Source organism: Parasteatoda tepidariorum, chromosome 10 (genome assembly GCF_982258835.1).
Source record: "Parasteatoda tepidariorum strain Cologne lab strain chromosome 10, Ptep-v5.0, whole genome shotgun sequence".
Classification (NCBI taxonomy): Eukaryota; Metazoa; Arthropoda; class Arachnida; order Araneae; family Theridiidae; genus Parasteatoda; species Parasteatoda tepidariorum.
This window is the reverse complement of record NC_141764.1, coordinates 18,441,510-18,458,868: the sequence shown is the minus strand read 5'-3', so window position 1 is coordinate 18,458,868 and position 17,359 is coordinate 18,441,510. Positions and strand designations below refer to the sequence as shown.

The 17,359-nt window shown below is 33.2% G+C and overlaps 1 protein-coding gene across 1 annotated transcript; it reads right to left on the bottom strand.

Annotated features, from left to right (window-relative positions):
• Positions 1 to 9,647: 9,647 nt before the first annotated feature.
• Positions 9,648 to 16,731, bottom strand: LOC107444107 (uncharacterized). Its single transcript, XM_016058185.4, has 2 exons — positions 15,600 to 16,731; positions 9,648 to 10,172 (listed from the first exon to the last, which is right to left on the bottom strand). The coding sequence occupies exons 1-2, from the start codon at positions 16,382 to 16,384 to the stop codon at positions 9,725 to 9,727; spliced, it is 1,233 nt and encodes a 410-aa protein (XP_015913671.3). The 5' UTR covers positions 16,385 to 16,731; the 3' UTR covers positions 9,648 to 9,724.
• Positions 16,732 to 17,359: the final 628 nt, after the last annotated feature.

Sequence of the window (17,359 nt, the reverse complement as noted above, 5' to 3'; positions counted from 1 at the left end):
AAAAGTCATGTCCTTTAAAATAAGCTTTAATTCAACATACCTATAATCTTTATCAGTTTCCTCAACAAAAAAAATCTACCCCATTAAAAGGAGAAAATCCTAGCACCTTCAAAACCAAATTATTTGTTGTTACCACTTAGGAGTGGCTTGGTTTCCTGTTTTCACCGGAAATACATAAACTCTTTCGAGTTTCTTTATTATGTAAATGCTTCTGATGTGAAAAACATAGAATGTTCTTTTACTTTACTCAGTGTAAAGTAGCAGCCACCATATCTGTAGCTCAATACAACTAAAATTTCTGTTTAAAACAAGATATTATACACATAAAAATAAGTAAAATTACTTTTATGATGAAATAATATAAAATATGGGATGTATGCAATGCATTTTTATTACGAATATAGTCTTTAAAGTAATATTAATGTACTCTTTTCCATACTGTAAATAGACCAAAAGATGAAGAGAACCTTTCGAAAGCTTCAAAATACTTTTTTTTGTTTCTTTATGTTTTTTTGCACTTTAAAGAATAATTTAATTTAATTTAATTTTTAATTTAATGTAGATCTACTACTATCCGAATTTAAATGTTTGTTACTTTCGGAGAATACGAAAATGTGATATGCTATTACATTTTTTTTTTTTTTTTTTTTTTTAATCTTTCGCTCTAAAACTTTTTCATTTAAGTCATTTCATTATATTCTTAATATACGATGTTGTTGATTGATGTTTAAGAAATTTATTTTTTTATTTACTTTCCTACAGCCAGAAAATCTTGATGCCGCATTCTCCTGTGATCCTAATGAAACTGGCAATTCTGAGATCAAAAATGATCCAAACAATTGTCAGGATTAAATTGTTCATACTTTGAACATTAATACTTTCTGGACATTTTCCAACAGAAATGTGAAGGATTTGACGTATAATTTGATGAGCCCTAGATGGATGAACTCTTTTATCGAAACTGAAATCTTACCTGACTAGTTCATTCAAACTCGAAACCTTTCAGCGACTTTGACTATTGTGAGATATGAGCCATTGAAATTGTGGAAACGTTTTTGAAACTTCTCCAGAAATTCTCTTAAAAGCTTGAATGACTCATTAACAATGTATGATATGAGCCTCTAAAAAAGATGGACTCATTGTTTTCGAAGCTGAAAACTCTTTCGTAGAAACCCAAATACTTTGAATGACTCACAAATATTGTGTGACATGAGCCCTTAAAAAGGATGGACTCACTGTTTTCGAAACAAAAAACTCTCCCGACTATGTCATAAAAACTCAAATACTTTGAATGACTCACAAATATTGTGTGACATGAGCCCCTAAAAAGGATGGACTCACTGTTTTCGAAACAGAAAACTCTCCCGACTATGTCATAAAAACTCAAATACTTTGAATGACTCACAAATATTGTGTGACATGAGCCCCTAAAAAGGATGGACTCACTGTTTTCTAAACAGAAAACTCTCCCGACTGTGTCATAAAAACCCAAATACTTTGAATGACTCACAAATATTGTGTGACATGAGCCCCTAAAAAGGATGGACTCACTGTTTTCTAAACAGAAAACTCTCCCGACTATGTCATAAAAACCCAAATACTTTGAATGACTCACAAATATTGTGTGACATGAGCCCCTAAAAAGGATGGACTCACTGTTTTCGAAACAAAAAACTCTCCCGACTATGTCATAAAAACTCAAATACTTTGAATGACTCACAAATATTGTGTGACATGAGCCCCTAAAAAGGATGGACTCACTGTTTTCGAAACAGAAAACTCTCCCGACTATGTCATAAAAACCCAAATACTTTGAATGACTTACGAATATAATGTTCTACGAGCCTCTAAAAGGATGGACTCTGTTTGTGAAACTGAAATTCTCAATATTTTTCATAGAATGTATGTATAGAATGAACATGTCTCTTCGTTATTTGCATATTTGATAAGCTATAACTGATTTGTTAAATAATCATAAAAAACTTTAAAAAAATAATAATAATAAAAAAAAAAGAAACAGTGTTTCATTATTGATCTGCTTTATGTAATGCTACTTGTAACCTTAAATCATTATGTTTAACTTAGAAATACCTTTCAAGGTACAAAAAATTCACTTTAATATTTAATACTTGTTTTATATGCACGTTTAGAATGTTTATTTCTTCTTAGCAACTCAACTAGGGGAAGAAATGCGTTACACGGGCTTATGCCAGATTTATTGTATTTCATGTAAATTGAATTGAGTTGATGATATGAGTTGATAATATTGTTTATTGGAATTACATACATTTTCAGACTAGTGTGCTTAATTTAGACTTATAAACCTTTGTCAAATAGAAGGGCAGATAGCACAATAAGAAGGACAGCACGAAGATACATCAAGGGGAACAGCGGAATTCGAACCTGCTACCTCCAAGCTTTGCACAGCGTTTGGCGGGCGATACTGCTCGGGCAGGGAGGTCCCTATGTTGAATAGAATCTGTGTGTTTCGCTTTTAAAGCTTGGAGGTAGCGGGTTCGAATTCCACTATTACCTAAGATGTATCTTCCTGCTCTTCTTCTCTGTATTGTGCTATCTGTCCTTCTATTTGACAAAGGTTTATGAGCCTTAATTGAGCACACAAAAATCTTCTTCCTCTTCTTTCAAATCCCCATTTCTAGCCTAGCTAGACAAGGTCCATGAGATTGTTCACCTTCAAAAAGTCTTAAACAAGTAAGGGTCTTTCAATTAGGTCTTGTTTTAAAAGACCGAGGCAGTCCAGTAGATGTTCAGGGGATGCCTGGGCCGATACTACACACAACCATAAAAATGTATGTTGTATTAATAAGTTTTAAAAAAATTCGTTTTTATCCTCTTATATATCATACAAAAAAGAACATGGTACGAGGGTTGCTATTTATATTTCTGGCCTAATAATGAAAAAACAAATATGTAGGATCAAAATTGGTTTTATTGTTTTTCAAAATATTCTCCATGATGATCAATACACTTTTGCATGCGTTTGAACCAATTTTCAAAGCACTTTTTCCAGTCCGATTGAGGTAACTCCAAAACATGCATTTTGAATGCATCAACCGCTTCATCGGGGGTCGAAAATTGTTATCCACGTAATTTATTTTTGATGTGTGGGAATAAGAAGAAGTCATTGGGTGCCAAATCAGGGCTGTATGGCGGAGGACCCATCAGTTCGATCTTTCGCTGCGTCAGAAATGCCTTTGTTTGAATCGATGTGTGAGAGCTCGCATTGTCATGCTGATGAAGAATGATTCGCCTGTTCTTCTGCTTTTTTCGAATTTCTCCGATGACTTCTGGCAAACAAATGGTCGTGTACCATTCAGAATTGACCGTCCTGCGGCGTCCGGCTCATATGCATAGATCCATGATTCGTCACCTGTGTAGATGTTATACACAGCCTCTGATGTACCTTGAACGTAATTTTCCAACATTTCCTTGCACCAATCGATACGAGCCTTTTTTTGAGCGTTTGTCAGATTATGCGGGATCCAACGCGAACAAATTTTTTTTACGCTCAAATGTTCATGCAATATTTTATTGATGCTAGTCATACTAATGTCCAAAGACGCCTCTATCTCACGGTACGTCACATGACAATCTTGCTTTATCAGTTTAAGCACAGCATCAATCTATTCTGGCATAACAACGGATTTTGGACGACCTGCACGGGATTCGTCCTGGATCGAACATCGACCACGATTAAATTCGTTATTCCAATTTTTTACAGTGCTGTAGGATGGCGCTTTATCGCTGAATAAAGAATTAAGTTCATCGAAGCACTCTTGTCTTGACAATCCACGTCGAAAGTTATGAAAAATAATGGCACGAAAATGTTCACGATTCAATTCCATTTTTTGAAAGAGAAGAACTTTTCAATATACTGTCAACAACACAAACGAATCGTAAATATAATGGTAATGAATATAATGGTAAATCGTCTGCTGAATTTATGTTTAAAAATATCAAACTTTCGATTAAAATCGTCTGCGGTCGCCTAGCAACACTTACTGTTGCCAAGGCCAGAAATAGAAATAGCAACCCTCGTAGTAATTCATTTAAGACGCCCTCTGAACAATGTCCTATTGACTGTGGTCTAGGAATCATATCTGTAGATGCTCATCCGCCAAGCGCTTTAAAACGTGGAGGTAGCAGGTCCGAATTTCACTGAATATATAACTATGTTGTTCTTTTCAAACTGGTTTTTGTCCCGCAGTGGACTGATCGTTAAGACACGGTTCTCAGCAGATCACCGAAGTCAAGCATCACTGGCTACGGTCAGTGTGCGGGTGGGTGACCACTTGGATCAGTCTGCATAGGGACCGAGGGTGTGCGGTATTGGTCCTCGTTAACCTGTGCTACCATAAAGTGCTCGACTTCACGCAGTTCGTCGGGCTACCGAAGCCGGGGTGCCATCCCTTCCGCAGAGGATCAAAATTGTGATGGCATGTCTTCGTATCATCCTCCGGGATGTTTCCCAGACCGTCGCCGATAGCCCATTGTGCAGATCTAGTGCGACGTAAAGTAACAACAACAACATCTAATTGGTTTTTTCTTTTCTTACTTACTAGGTAGATTGGTACTTTATTTATGTCGCATTAGAGCTGTACAATGGGCTATTAGTAATGGTCTGGGAAACATCCCTAAGGATGATCCGAAGACATACCATCAAAATTTTGATCCTCTGCTTTGGTAGCCCGACGACCTGCGCGCGATGTCTAGCACTTAACGGTAGAACAGTTCAATAAGGACCAATCTCGTATACCCTAGGTCCCTACGCAGGCTGATCAAAGTGATCACACACCCGCTTACTGGCTGCAGACAGTGATGCTTTACTTCTTTGTTTTACTGGAAACCATATTTTTACAATCAGTCCTCTGCGGGACTTTTGCAGGTAGCAAAGTTTTTCATTGACGCATGCGCTCTCTGATTCAGTGAAATGCGCATCTGAAGTGCGCATGCGCAATTGCTTAAAATCTTACGTACGGGCACTTACGTGAATTTGCGATCTCCCTAATAGCCAACCAATATTATCTGTATAAATATTTTCTACCTTTATATTCCTGACTGTTAGAAGTTCAAAATTATAATCTGTAACTTAAATTTTATTAATGCTTGGTTGTAATTTCATGAGTTTTCGCATATCCCGTTCGAACTGTTCAAAATAGAAGGGTTTAAGCAAACTTCCTCTCTACTTAGAACAATACTTTCATTTTTATGTATATGCTTCTGTGAATGGCCGAGATTGGGGGTTGTTTACATCTACCAGTGAATGTTGACAATCAAGGAGTCGCTTTGGTAAATGTCTGAAATATGTACTAGGTCTAGTTAAGTGTTACTGCCCGATATGCCTTACACTGATGTTTTTTTAAGGTTCATTGTCAGTTCCCGGTACTCCAAACACTTATGTGTCTCCTAATCTACCCTCAGCAGGTATTAAAATATAGAATAAATATAATAATATCAACAAATAAATTAAAATCAAATCGAATATAACAAATATTTCGGACATTCACCAAAGAGACTATGTAATTATTGACATTCACCGGTGAAAGTCCACTTTCTCTTGATTTCGGTTGTTTTTATATCCTTCGTTGAACAGCCCACCCAATTTTGAGGTTACGATTACTAATGTTCAACTCCGTAGCCTTGTAATATTGAACCCAATCTAGAAGACAACGAAACACCGGTATCAGTACTCCCAGAGTTATTGGTTTGATATGGGAACATGGAGGTCTTTGCGACTCCACAGATTTAACGCGCATCATTCAACATTTACGACACAGGGAGTCGTCGCCCGGCCTGGGATCGAACCCACAAACTCTTGGACATGGGCCCAGTGCACTACCAATTAGGCTATCCCGGCCTTGAGTTCGGTTATTCGGGATAACATATATACCTCAAACCAAAAATATTTTCTTTCTCTGCCGTTAAAAGCTATGCTTGGCGATGGGAAAATAACCTCCGACTTCAAAAGATGTTTTATGTGAAAAACACTTTCAGGTTTTCAATATTAAATTATTCAGGAACAGATTTAATGATGCTGCATTTGGTTCTGTAAAATAATATGTAATAGTTCTGTAAAATAATATAAAAAAAATAATAGTTCTGTAAAATCCAGGTTTATTAATCAAACTTTATCAAATAAAGAACCAGAAACTCATGTTGCTGCAAAGGGTTAGTCGCTTCTTTTAATTCAGACGAAAATCCTTATCTTTTTTTCAAAAATCAGATCATCTAAACCAGTAACACTATTTACTCGAAGGTCAGTAATTTGAATTTTGACGTAATTTGTACGTATACAAAATTGAGTACTTATTATTATTTTTTTTTTTTTGACAGTTCACATAATCTCTACTTGAAATTTTATTCAAAGTAAATATATCGGTTATGACCTACCTTTTTATTTTATATTTTATAACCATCGTTGAACAGTCAACCCAAATTTGGGTTTATGACTACTAATGTTCAACTCCGTGGACCAGTCATTTTGAACCCAATCCAGATGACAAGGTAACTCCTGGATCAAGTATGTGGAGAAATTTGCCTTCGTAACTTTTAGGTGAAACCAACCGGCATTTGCGTTACATAGAGTGGAAAACCTCATACGGTCAGCCTGACGGCAAGGGGACTTTAACCCATGATCCATCTACCACTGAAGATATTTTACACCAGCACTGTGGGTCTCGCAAACCGGATGCGGAAATTGCATCGACCAGCCATTGCTGGGATTCGAACCCGGTTAGCTCATTGGAAGGCAAACGCTCTATCCCCTGAGCCATCGCTGCTCATGACCTACTTTTTATAGTTTCCATGACTTTTTGACGCACTTGGTTCAAAATCAGCTTCATTAATAGCTGTTCCAGTCCGACAATTTATTTGCGGAATTAGGAACTTTTTTTTTTTTTGCACATTTGCAGTATAACAAATCGAGGAAAAGTTGTTTTGGACAGTCTTATTTGTATCAATTTAAATACGGTGTCTTCTACTTTTTTTTAATATTTGATTATTCGATTTCAACTTTTAAAAAAATTACTATAGAACATATATACCAAAAGAAACTGAGCTTAAAGAAGAAAACTTAAAATTAATGATGCTCTTAAAGCGGTAACAGCTTTTTCATAAAAGCTCACACAAATTATTTTGCAATAGAAATTTTATTTTAGTTTATGAGAGGATGACCCATTTTTAGGTTTACGACTCTCACACTATTTTGGCGCGTTTTAATTTTGGGTTCGGTTACAACCCAGAAGACAAATGAATTCCTGGATTGAGCATTGGGAGAAACTAAACTTCGTGGAGGAATTTACTGATATAACTTACCCGCATTTGCATTACAGGAAGAAGAAAGCCACTGAAACCACCCTTATTTAGCGTGACGAAGTGGATATTAACTCATGATCTAGCTACCACTGAGGATATTTTAAGTCAGTACCTTGCAAGCCAAGAACTGAATTCTTATGGAACAGCCATCGTTGAGATTCCAACCAGGATCATACCTTATTGGGAAGCTAGTGTTCAAACAGTAGAGCTCTGATACGAAAATTTCTTTTTAAAGAATGAACGACTTTTTTTATTATAATTATTTTTTTATTTTAATTGTAATTTTTGGACTATCGTCGAATAATATATGATGCGTGGACATTTCGAAGTTTTTTTTTAAAAAAAAAAGTTTGAGTTATATCAGTTCCGCTCTAATAATAACGTGAAAATACTTGAATCTTATTATTATTTAATTTCTGCGACGAGAACATTGTTTTCTAAACAGAAGCTTTAGTCTTAGGTAATATTTAATTAGATAATAAATATAAATAACAAATAATTCAAAGTTTTCGTATTTTGATCACTATTAATATTTTTCAAAAAATTAAAAGTCGAATTTTTAAAATTATCAAAATAAAAATTTTTGTATTGGATATTATTGACAGGAATCCTTCTATTTTATAACCGTTGTTGTACAGTCAACCCAATTTTGGGTTTTTCGCCTACTAATGTTTAACTCCGTATCCCTGTTATCTTGAACCCAATCCAGAGGACAAGGTAACTCCTGGATCCAGTATGTGGAGAAATTTGCCTCGTAGTGAATTTTTTGATGGAACTTACCGGCATTTGCGTTACATAGAGTGGAAAACCACGAAAACTTCCTACTGTTAGCTTGACGGCAAGGGGACTCAAATCCATGATCCGTTTACCACTGAGAACATCTTACATCAGGGATTTCCAACTGGTGGCGGCCCGCGAAGTCTTTTTTTATGGACAATTTTCGTAAAAATTCTATATGGGTTTAAAATACTTTTCTCGTTAATAAAACAAACAGTTTTCATTGCGTTATATGTTGTGGAATATTCTTGAATAAATTTTCTTCTCATTTCTCTTTCTTAATTTTTTTATAATAAATATGGTTTGTTCACCAGGAGTTGGTACTTGGCTCCACCTCCTCGGACGCAGAGTTCATCTCAGCGAGAGTGTAAGAGGAGAAACATTTCTGCACTTGAAAAACGAAACAACCCTTAATGCGCGCTAAAAGCCAGCAGTGAATTCTCTTTCAGTCACTTTACCATCTGCTATTGCACCTTCCGTTACTCTAGCTAATTAAATACATTTAAAATTTAAAAACTGTTGTTTTCCCACCAAAATGTCTCAAAAGGAGAAACTATTCAATCAAAAGAGAGAAATATCATCAAATTTATGAAATATTTAATGTTAAAGAAATATTCATGAAGATTGCGAAATAAAATTTTTTGTCATGCGATCGGCCAATAGCAACCTTGTTCAGGATTGTTCACGTCATTCCCTTTAAAAAGAAAAAAACCAAATAGTATATTCGGATACCACGTGATGAAGGCGGAGCCAAGTGCCAACTCTAGGTGAACGAGCTACACACCGAAGAGCCATTACATTACGACCCACCTCCATTTATAACAATGGGCTCGCCCAGATTTTCAAGGTTTTTCGCCTAGGAACAACGTTTTCATGGGGCATAATAGGACCCATAATCCTCATAGAACAATCCCTGACGCCTGTAAGCTACTTGAACATAGTTGCATACCAGGTTCACCCATTCATGCAAACAGTTTTTCCTGCGGGGGATGGTGTTTACCAACAGGATAATGCACCATGTCATAAGGGTCGAATCGTCATGGATTGGTTCGAGGAACATGATTTTCAAGTCATGTCTTGTCCTGACCTTAATCCAATAGAGCTTTTGTGGTCCTACTTGGAAAACCAAATTCGTGCTGCCATGCTACCCCCTCAAAATGTGAGGGAATTGCAGGACCAGTTGGTGAGCGCTTGGTACCAGATACCTCAGACTACCTATCAGCACCTTGTGGAATCAATGCCACGGCGGGTGCTAGCAGTTTTGAGGGCTAAAGGTGGTCCTACATGTTATTAGCAGGGTGGACATAATGTAATGGCTCTCCGGTGTATTACGTATTGCTTTATCTAAAAAAAAAAGGTGAGTTACCTAAAACACTTTATCATAAAACTTTCTAACAGTTGTACAATTTTCCCGATATTTTGTTAACTAGATCGAACTTAGTCCTCATCTGTCTGGATTATCAGTGTTCTACTGTAACGTAAAAACCATGTCTTACACCTTAGAACTTAGTAGATTGCATGCTGTAAAAATGCTATTCGGAGCTGTGTACATTTTTATTAGAAGACATATACAATACATACGCAAAAGTGTATTCATTTTTTCACACACTGCTTAGAGTATAACTTTTGAATCTTCCAGTAGAATATAATTTTTAAGAATCTTTGGTACATCAAGCTGTTCGACACCACCCGGAAGATGAAGGCATGCCGCAAGTTGTCGACGAACAGAACACCTTGAAAGATGGCCGAGAGATCTTGGTCTTTTGGGTGAATTTACATTCTTAAGTACATGATCCTCATACCAAGTCCAGGCTTTATGCAGTATATTGACATCATGTGCACCGGTTGGTAAAACGACTAGGTCACTCTTTTTGAAGTCCTCCTCACACAAGAATGGATCTGTTATGCTGTTCCACAATAACTTGAGAATGTAGGCTGCTGTTATTGAAGGCGCCATTTTGCTTTTTGCATAAAGAAACAAATATGTAGTTTGTAGGGAGAGGAAACTGGTAGAACTCCTGCCAACGTTATCATCTCTAATAGTCACTTTACAAGAAAATCTGTGAAAGAAAAAAAAAGAAACTTTTAGAATTGTCGAACAACATAACTCTTTTTTCAAGTGAAGTTAAACGAAAAGGTAAAAACATTTAAACTACGCAAAATCCGAGTTGACAAACACATACTTTGTAAAAAAGAAAATAGCAAGAAGCATGCAAATAAAGGTGTTAACAATCAAGTTTACTGGTTTTAGGTTTGGCAAAAACAACTGTTAAACTTTTCAAGTTCTAAAAACTGACAGACTTTAGAAATCTAACTAAGTTTGAAAATTTATTAAATAAAATAAAAAAATAAGAAAACTAGTTTTTTGTTAATTTTAAAACGGAAAAAAAGGGCTGTATCACTGTTATTGGATGGTTTCAACAGTAATAAAAATAAATATTTAAAAAAAAAATTTAAAAAAAAATAAATATACTGTACTAAATTACTTATAGAAAATTAATTGCTCAATGTCACTGTTTTTCACTTCAAATACGAAGTTCAAAAAGCTTATCAGGAGTACCGTCCTCATTTTTTGCATTGTTAAATAGTAGTGTATGGAAATAAATAGTTCAAAAAAATTAAACCTGAAATACAAAATGCTTAGTTTAAGAAAAGTTAAAATATTCCATGCAGACAAAATTACAAGACCAGATTATAAAATTTTTTTACATAATTATTTCATTTTTATCAGTATAACATTTTTTTTAATAATTAACCTGTTTCTTTTATAAAAAACTGTATTCATTATGTATTTAATTTAACCTCTTCTCTCCCGCTCCCGCCAAAATGACGAGGTGCCATTATTTTTAAGATGCATGCCTGTAAATATGACCCGTCATATTTCTAGGCAAGATTGTTCAAGAGCAACAAGCCAGAGAGTTAAAAACAATATATTTCTTGCTCCCCGAATCATGATTATTTCTCAATCTGCACGCCAGACGTGCGAAGAAATAACACTAACATAAAGGGGTTAGTAGATTGAAAATCGGTTGTCTTTCAGCGTAAATAACTTTCTGCAACAAGTGTAAATTTTAAAGGCAAAACAAAAAATTTAAATGGAATTAGTAGATTCGCTCCCAATATATTGAAATTTAAAAATATTTTATCTTCTTTTCCTCTTTAGCAGCACAACAGCCTAGCTCAGGCCAAGGCTTTCTCAGTTTGCCTCCTCCAGACAGTTTGACTTGTAGCTAAATTTCTCCATCTATTCACTCCAAATACTTTTAGGTCCTTCTCCACACAGTCCAGCCACCTTGTTGCCGGTTACCCTACCTTCTTTGTACTAAACATGTCCCAGCCCTTTTAAGACGAAAAACATGTCCCAGCCACCTGATCCTGTATGACTTAATAACTCTCAAAATATTGGGTTGTCTATATTTATTGTACACTTCTTGACTATACAAACTTATCCGTGTATTATTTTTTATTGCTGCCCACAAAATGTAACCGAAGGATTTTTCTTTCAAAAAGGAGTAATCTATTTTATTAAGCTTCCAAGTCTTGATGCCATACAAAATAATTGTTCTAATAAAACGTGAGTGAGTAAAAAGGCAATTAGGGGAGAGTCGGGTAGCCCCGCCCTCTGTCAATTTCATATGTATTGAATATTTTTTCAAGTCAATGGGCCACCGGACATTAATTGTTATATTAAAAAAAGGTTATTTTCAAAGTTTCAAGTATTTATGCAGCTGTTAACATGGTAAACAATAGTTTTGAAAATATGTTGAGTACAGTAGTCATGAAATTAAGAAAAATTGGTTGAATGTTTCGATTAAACTTCATTTTAATACTAAAAAAAATAATTTTTTCTATACATACAGCATTAAAGTATGTAGTCTTAAGTTTAATTTGCACAAAGAAAGAAGTCTATATGTGAAAAATTGTTCGAGTAATTACAAATTTACAAAAAAAAAATGGATTTCGGGTAGCCCCGCTCACATGAATGTCGGGTAACAACGACCAATTTTATTTCGTCGATAAATGTACGGTTGCAAAGATTATTATTTTATTGCTTCAAATTTGAATGTTATATGCATTTTTAACAACAAATATTGTTGCTATTAAATTATTGTTATTAAATGATAGAATGGACAATTACAGTCAAATTTTTTTATAGTTTTAATGCATTCAGAATCCCTCAAAACTCCCAGAAAACATTTTATTACTTTTCTAAGAAAGCTATTTATTTAGTTATTTTCAATCAAAAAACGCTTACTTTCGTTTTCGCCTGAAATGGAGAGTCACGTGATTATTCACGAACTGACGTCACATGTGTCCATCTGCCGTTCACTTACAATAGCTGTGCTGTGAAAACCAATACGTTCTTGCTTTCGTTTAAATTTTCTAATTAAATTCAACCATTTTAGATGGTCTAAAGCTATCTGTATAAAAAATTGCGCCTTAACATCGCTTAATAAAAATTAGGATTTGATATAACGTATTTTTATAACGTTAAATTTCAGTGGTACCCACTGAAACATTGTTAATACTTGACGAAATTTTCCAGCTCGGAATATTTAAGATTTTTTAGTTCAATAAAAAAGTGCATGGTATTGCTTATAAATGATGCGTTATAAATACAAAATAACTTCGTTTTTTCATTTTTTAACTATAATCTTAATTTTAATGTATACTTCAAGTTCATTTGGAAGATTTATTTTCATCTTAAGTGAAAGAAATGTTGGATCAATTTCTTATGTAGAATAAATAGTCTTAGATTTTAAAATGTAGGACAGCGTAAGTTACTGATAATTTGTATCTATTTATTCTAGCGTGAATTCAAAGCATGTAATTGTCTTCACAGCAGTAGCCTCTTAAAAAACTTGTGATCCCATCAAAACTTTAATATATATATATATATATATATATATATATATATATATATATATTCCTGCAGATTTTATTAACTTTACTTTAATTGTCTTAATCTATGCTATAAGTATTTGAAATCAAGCATATGCATTTATTTAGTTCTTTATAGCAGAAATAGGAATAAAATTTCATAAATGCATATAAAAAAAATTTTCGCTATAGCAAAGTTCCTATTTACTCAAAAAATAAAAATATTGAGAAAAAATATCAACATTACTGTTTATTTTTTAATTATTTAATAAATTATTAAGAATGTGCATTAGAATTTCTTTCCATTTTGTATAAGTTAATTTTTTATTTTTCTTCTCTAGCTTTAGTGAAACAAAAACTTCCAGCTTAATGATATTCGCTGAAATTTTGTGGATAAATAAGTTAATTAGATATGGATAAATGAGAAATTAAGTGAAATTTTAAGTATAACTAGATTATGGTGATGTTGATGGTCAGATATATTTCAATGGACTAGATTCTTGAAAGTGTTGATACGTTTTCGGCTATACCGTATGCAGAACCTGATATTTTTTTAAAACTATTTTATTAAATTTTTTTAATTAAAAATGTATAATGTATTAATTTTACTATTTTAGAATTCTTCATTGCAAGCACTGACAAATAGCATGCAAAAATAAGGAGAGAAATTAGCAATAACCATACTTTATAAATACTATATTGCAGAAAAAGGAATTAAAATTTATAAATTTAAAAATAAAAATAATTTTGAACTGTAACGGAATTCCTATTTAAGCTAGGAATAATAAATATAAGCGTTAATGTGTATTTAAATATTTAATGCATAGTGAAACAAAAAAAAAGATAACATAAACTGCATTAGTAAATATTTACTTAAAAAGAAAATCCTTCAACTCTAGTAATAAATAAATAAATTAAAGAAGCAACATTAAATTATATTATTTGAATTTTTGATCATTAGAACATAGATTGTAACAATGATGGACTGATATTTTTCAATGGACTAGATTTATGAAAACACTGATTTGTTTTAATGCAATAACGAATTATAAAATCATTCATCCTATATCAAAATGTATAAAATTTCTATCCAATCTGCGACTTATTTTAATTATGTAATTAGGTTGTAATGAAGCATTATTTTAATTTAAAAGTAAATGAAATAAAATAGTATTTTCAATGAATTTTAACACCACTGATTTCAGCCGAAAAGAAATGTTGATTGGCTGTAAAGAGTTTATTATTCATAATCATTTCTTCAGATATTCTAATGATAAATAACAATGTTTGAAGTTTTAAAATCTTTCTTTCATTTTGCACACACTCTCAGAACCGTAAATTTAATTCACAAAATTTTTACTGATTCTTTACAAAAGATGTTCATACGATACATGTGATATCAAAACTAAAAGAGCATTGAAATAGCCTTAGCGGACGGAGACGGCACGTTTCCCTTCGGCACATTTGACGTCATAACCAATCAGGGGTCGTTCTTGATTGCATCACTTACGGAGGCCTTTTGGGGCAATTTAAATGTTTAATAACTAAATAAATTAACATTTGCCTCAAAAAACAATCAGATTTTCGGTTTCAGGGGAGAATTTCCAATAAGTTAGGTATGAAAATAAAAAAAATTATGATGTGCTGTAATTGTCCATTCACTAAAAGTATATAAATATGTAATAAATAAAATAATTTTGTGATAAAAATGATAAACGAGATTTATCTATTGTCAATACATTGGTCATTTTCATTTACACCTAAAAACACAGTCAAAAAACACAATTTTTGTAACTGGGCGGGGGCGGGGTTACCCAACACATTTTGAAAAGAGCTGAAAAACATGTTTTTTTAAATTTCTATTTTTTTAAGTTAAACTATTCTTTTTTTCGTTTATTCCTTTTGCATTATTTAATTAGATGATAAAACAATAGAAACATACAAAAATATTGATTATTACTCAATATTATACAGAAATATAAGCAATACTCCTTCAGTGGGCGGGGCTACCCGACTATCCCCTATTAGATCAAAGTTTTTCAGTGTTCCCTATATTTCACGCACTGTAGACCAAAAAAAATAATCTAATTTCTTTTATTACTTATACAATGCGGGAAAAAAACGTCTTCCGAATAAATTTTAACTACTAGGCGTACTACTACTAGAACTCAATCGAAATTAATCAAAGAAATAACTTCAAATATGGTAAGTAGTTGGTGCAAGCGCTATTTTAAGTAACGAAATTTGATCTTGATATTTGAAAAATATAAGGGGTAGTTGCAATCTGGGAATTGTGATCCTAATAGTTTGACCAGCTGCTGAGTCGAAAATTTTAATCCTATTATTGTTTCAATAACTTGTTAACCTTACTTTTCGCTTATTTCGCCTTAGAAATCTTTAAGCGGATTCAAATATTTTTGCTCACAATTGTAAATTTCGTTTATGCAAAAATAATTCTACGTAAATAATATTTTTAATAGCAATTCATGATTTAAAAAAAAAATTATTTAATAATAATCGAATGGATTTTCCAACTAGCTACGACATAAATTAGTTGAAAAAAAAAAAAACAGTTTAAAAAATAGAAAATAAGTGAAAATACTTACTTGCGTAGAGCTGTTTTCAAATAGTAAAACTTCTCACTTGAAAAAGATAAACATTCAGTTTTTCCGAACCTAATCATTGGAATAAAATTTTCCAAGCTCATAAATATAAAACGATTGAATGAACAGTAGGATATTGCGTCAACTTCTCTCCATACATTTAATATATCTATTTTAGATTCATGAGCAGCTTTTAATATATCCTCTAACATTGAACTGACATCAAAGTAGTAATAGTAGTAACAGAAATTTTCATTACAAATCAATCTTAGAAATTCTATGAACACACTATGGTGAACACGATTTTTAGAGGAAAGCCTTAAAAGTTCTAAAATCTTCTTATCGACCGGGCGATTAGTGTGATAGAAACTATATTTCCCGATATCTAGAGATTTTAAATAAAACTTCACAGCAGAAGTTAAATACTGACTGCACTGGTTTTTTTCATGGAATTTTATCAAAAACCTACCGCACCACACCAACACCCTAAATGAACAAAATATATTTTTCAACTTCTCTGCCGACCAAATGTCATCATCACTATCTGGTTCCATAATGGACTCTATCATTTTAAAAATACTCTTCAGAAATCTTTTCCGAGATATGTCTCTTGCATTTATATAATTTCTGTTTTCCATAACAGCTATTTCTTCAAGTTCTTCTAAAAAAGCAATATCCTCTCTTTCAAGCCCACACTGACATATCTCTCCCTCAGCGCCATTTTCTTGCAGATGAAAAGCTTTGAAAATAAGAAGGCAATCGCTGTAATCCAAACAAGTGGAAGGCATAGTAAATTGGGATTTTAAAACAAAAATAACAGCTTCAAATATAGCTAGAATATTCTTTAAAAGCTTTTTAGCAATATTATTTACAGTTAACTATCAAATGCTTCAGATTCTGGAGTAATGGAAAGTTCTACATCCAGGTAATCCTGTTTCAAGCTGCTTAGCATCATTAGAAAAGGTCACAAAAGTTGACCACTGCCCTCAAGTCCCCCAAGACACATTGTAAGGTCCCGATATTTAGAGTGCATGAATAGAAATGATTCAGCAGAGGAATTTGATTGATTTGTTTTAAGAATTTCTGGAAACGGTATCCAGGCGCTCCTCATAACCTTTTAGCAAGCAGTGCTTGAAAGAAATTTTATTTTGTTTTATTTATTTGGTATTAACCCTTATCTTCCCCTGGATAACTATTGTGTTACTCAAAACAGCCCCCCATCCCCTGAAAGGACACACCTGTTATTAATAATGGTCAGTTGCAGGGAGGGAGGAAGAACTCCCAGAAAGCATTGGGGTTACAGGATGAGATTGGCATTGACATATTTTAGTGTCCCTTCATTTCCTGTTAGAAATCTTGAGGTCTATTAGAAATTCGCCAATTCTCTCAAAAGAAGTTGCATACTCATACATTAGAGGTATTTTCATGAAACTATGCACTGGGTATTTTTATGTTATTTTTAAATTTAACTTCTTATGGACTTCGTTTTAAAGAAATGCATCCCAGTAATCAAGTTTTTTTTGTATGTGTGCTTTTGAGAGTATTTATGCAAAAAAAGTCCCTAAAATTGAACTGATATGGAAGAAGTTAGGAAAAAAATTTATTTCCTCGGGTAGAAACATACACACATATTTTTGAAAGAATTGAACTTTTTTTTATCTGATTTCTTTGAAACATATGCTAATTACAAATAAAACAGCAACCAAAAATTAAAATGAATGCCAAAAAATTGCTTTTTTTAAAAAAGTATATAAGTCTTCTGA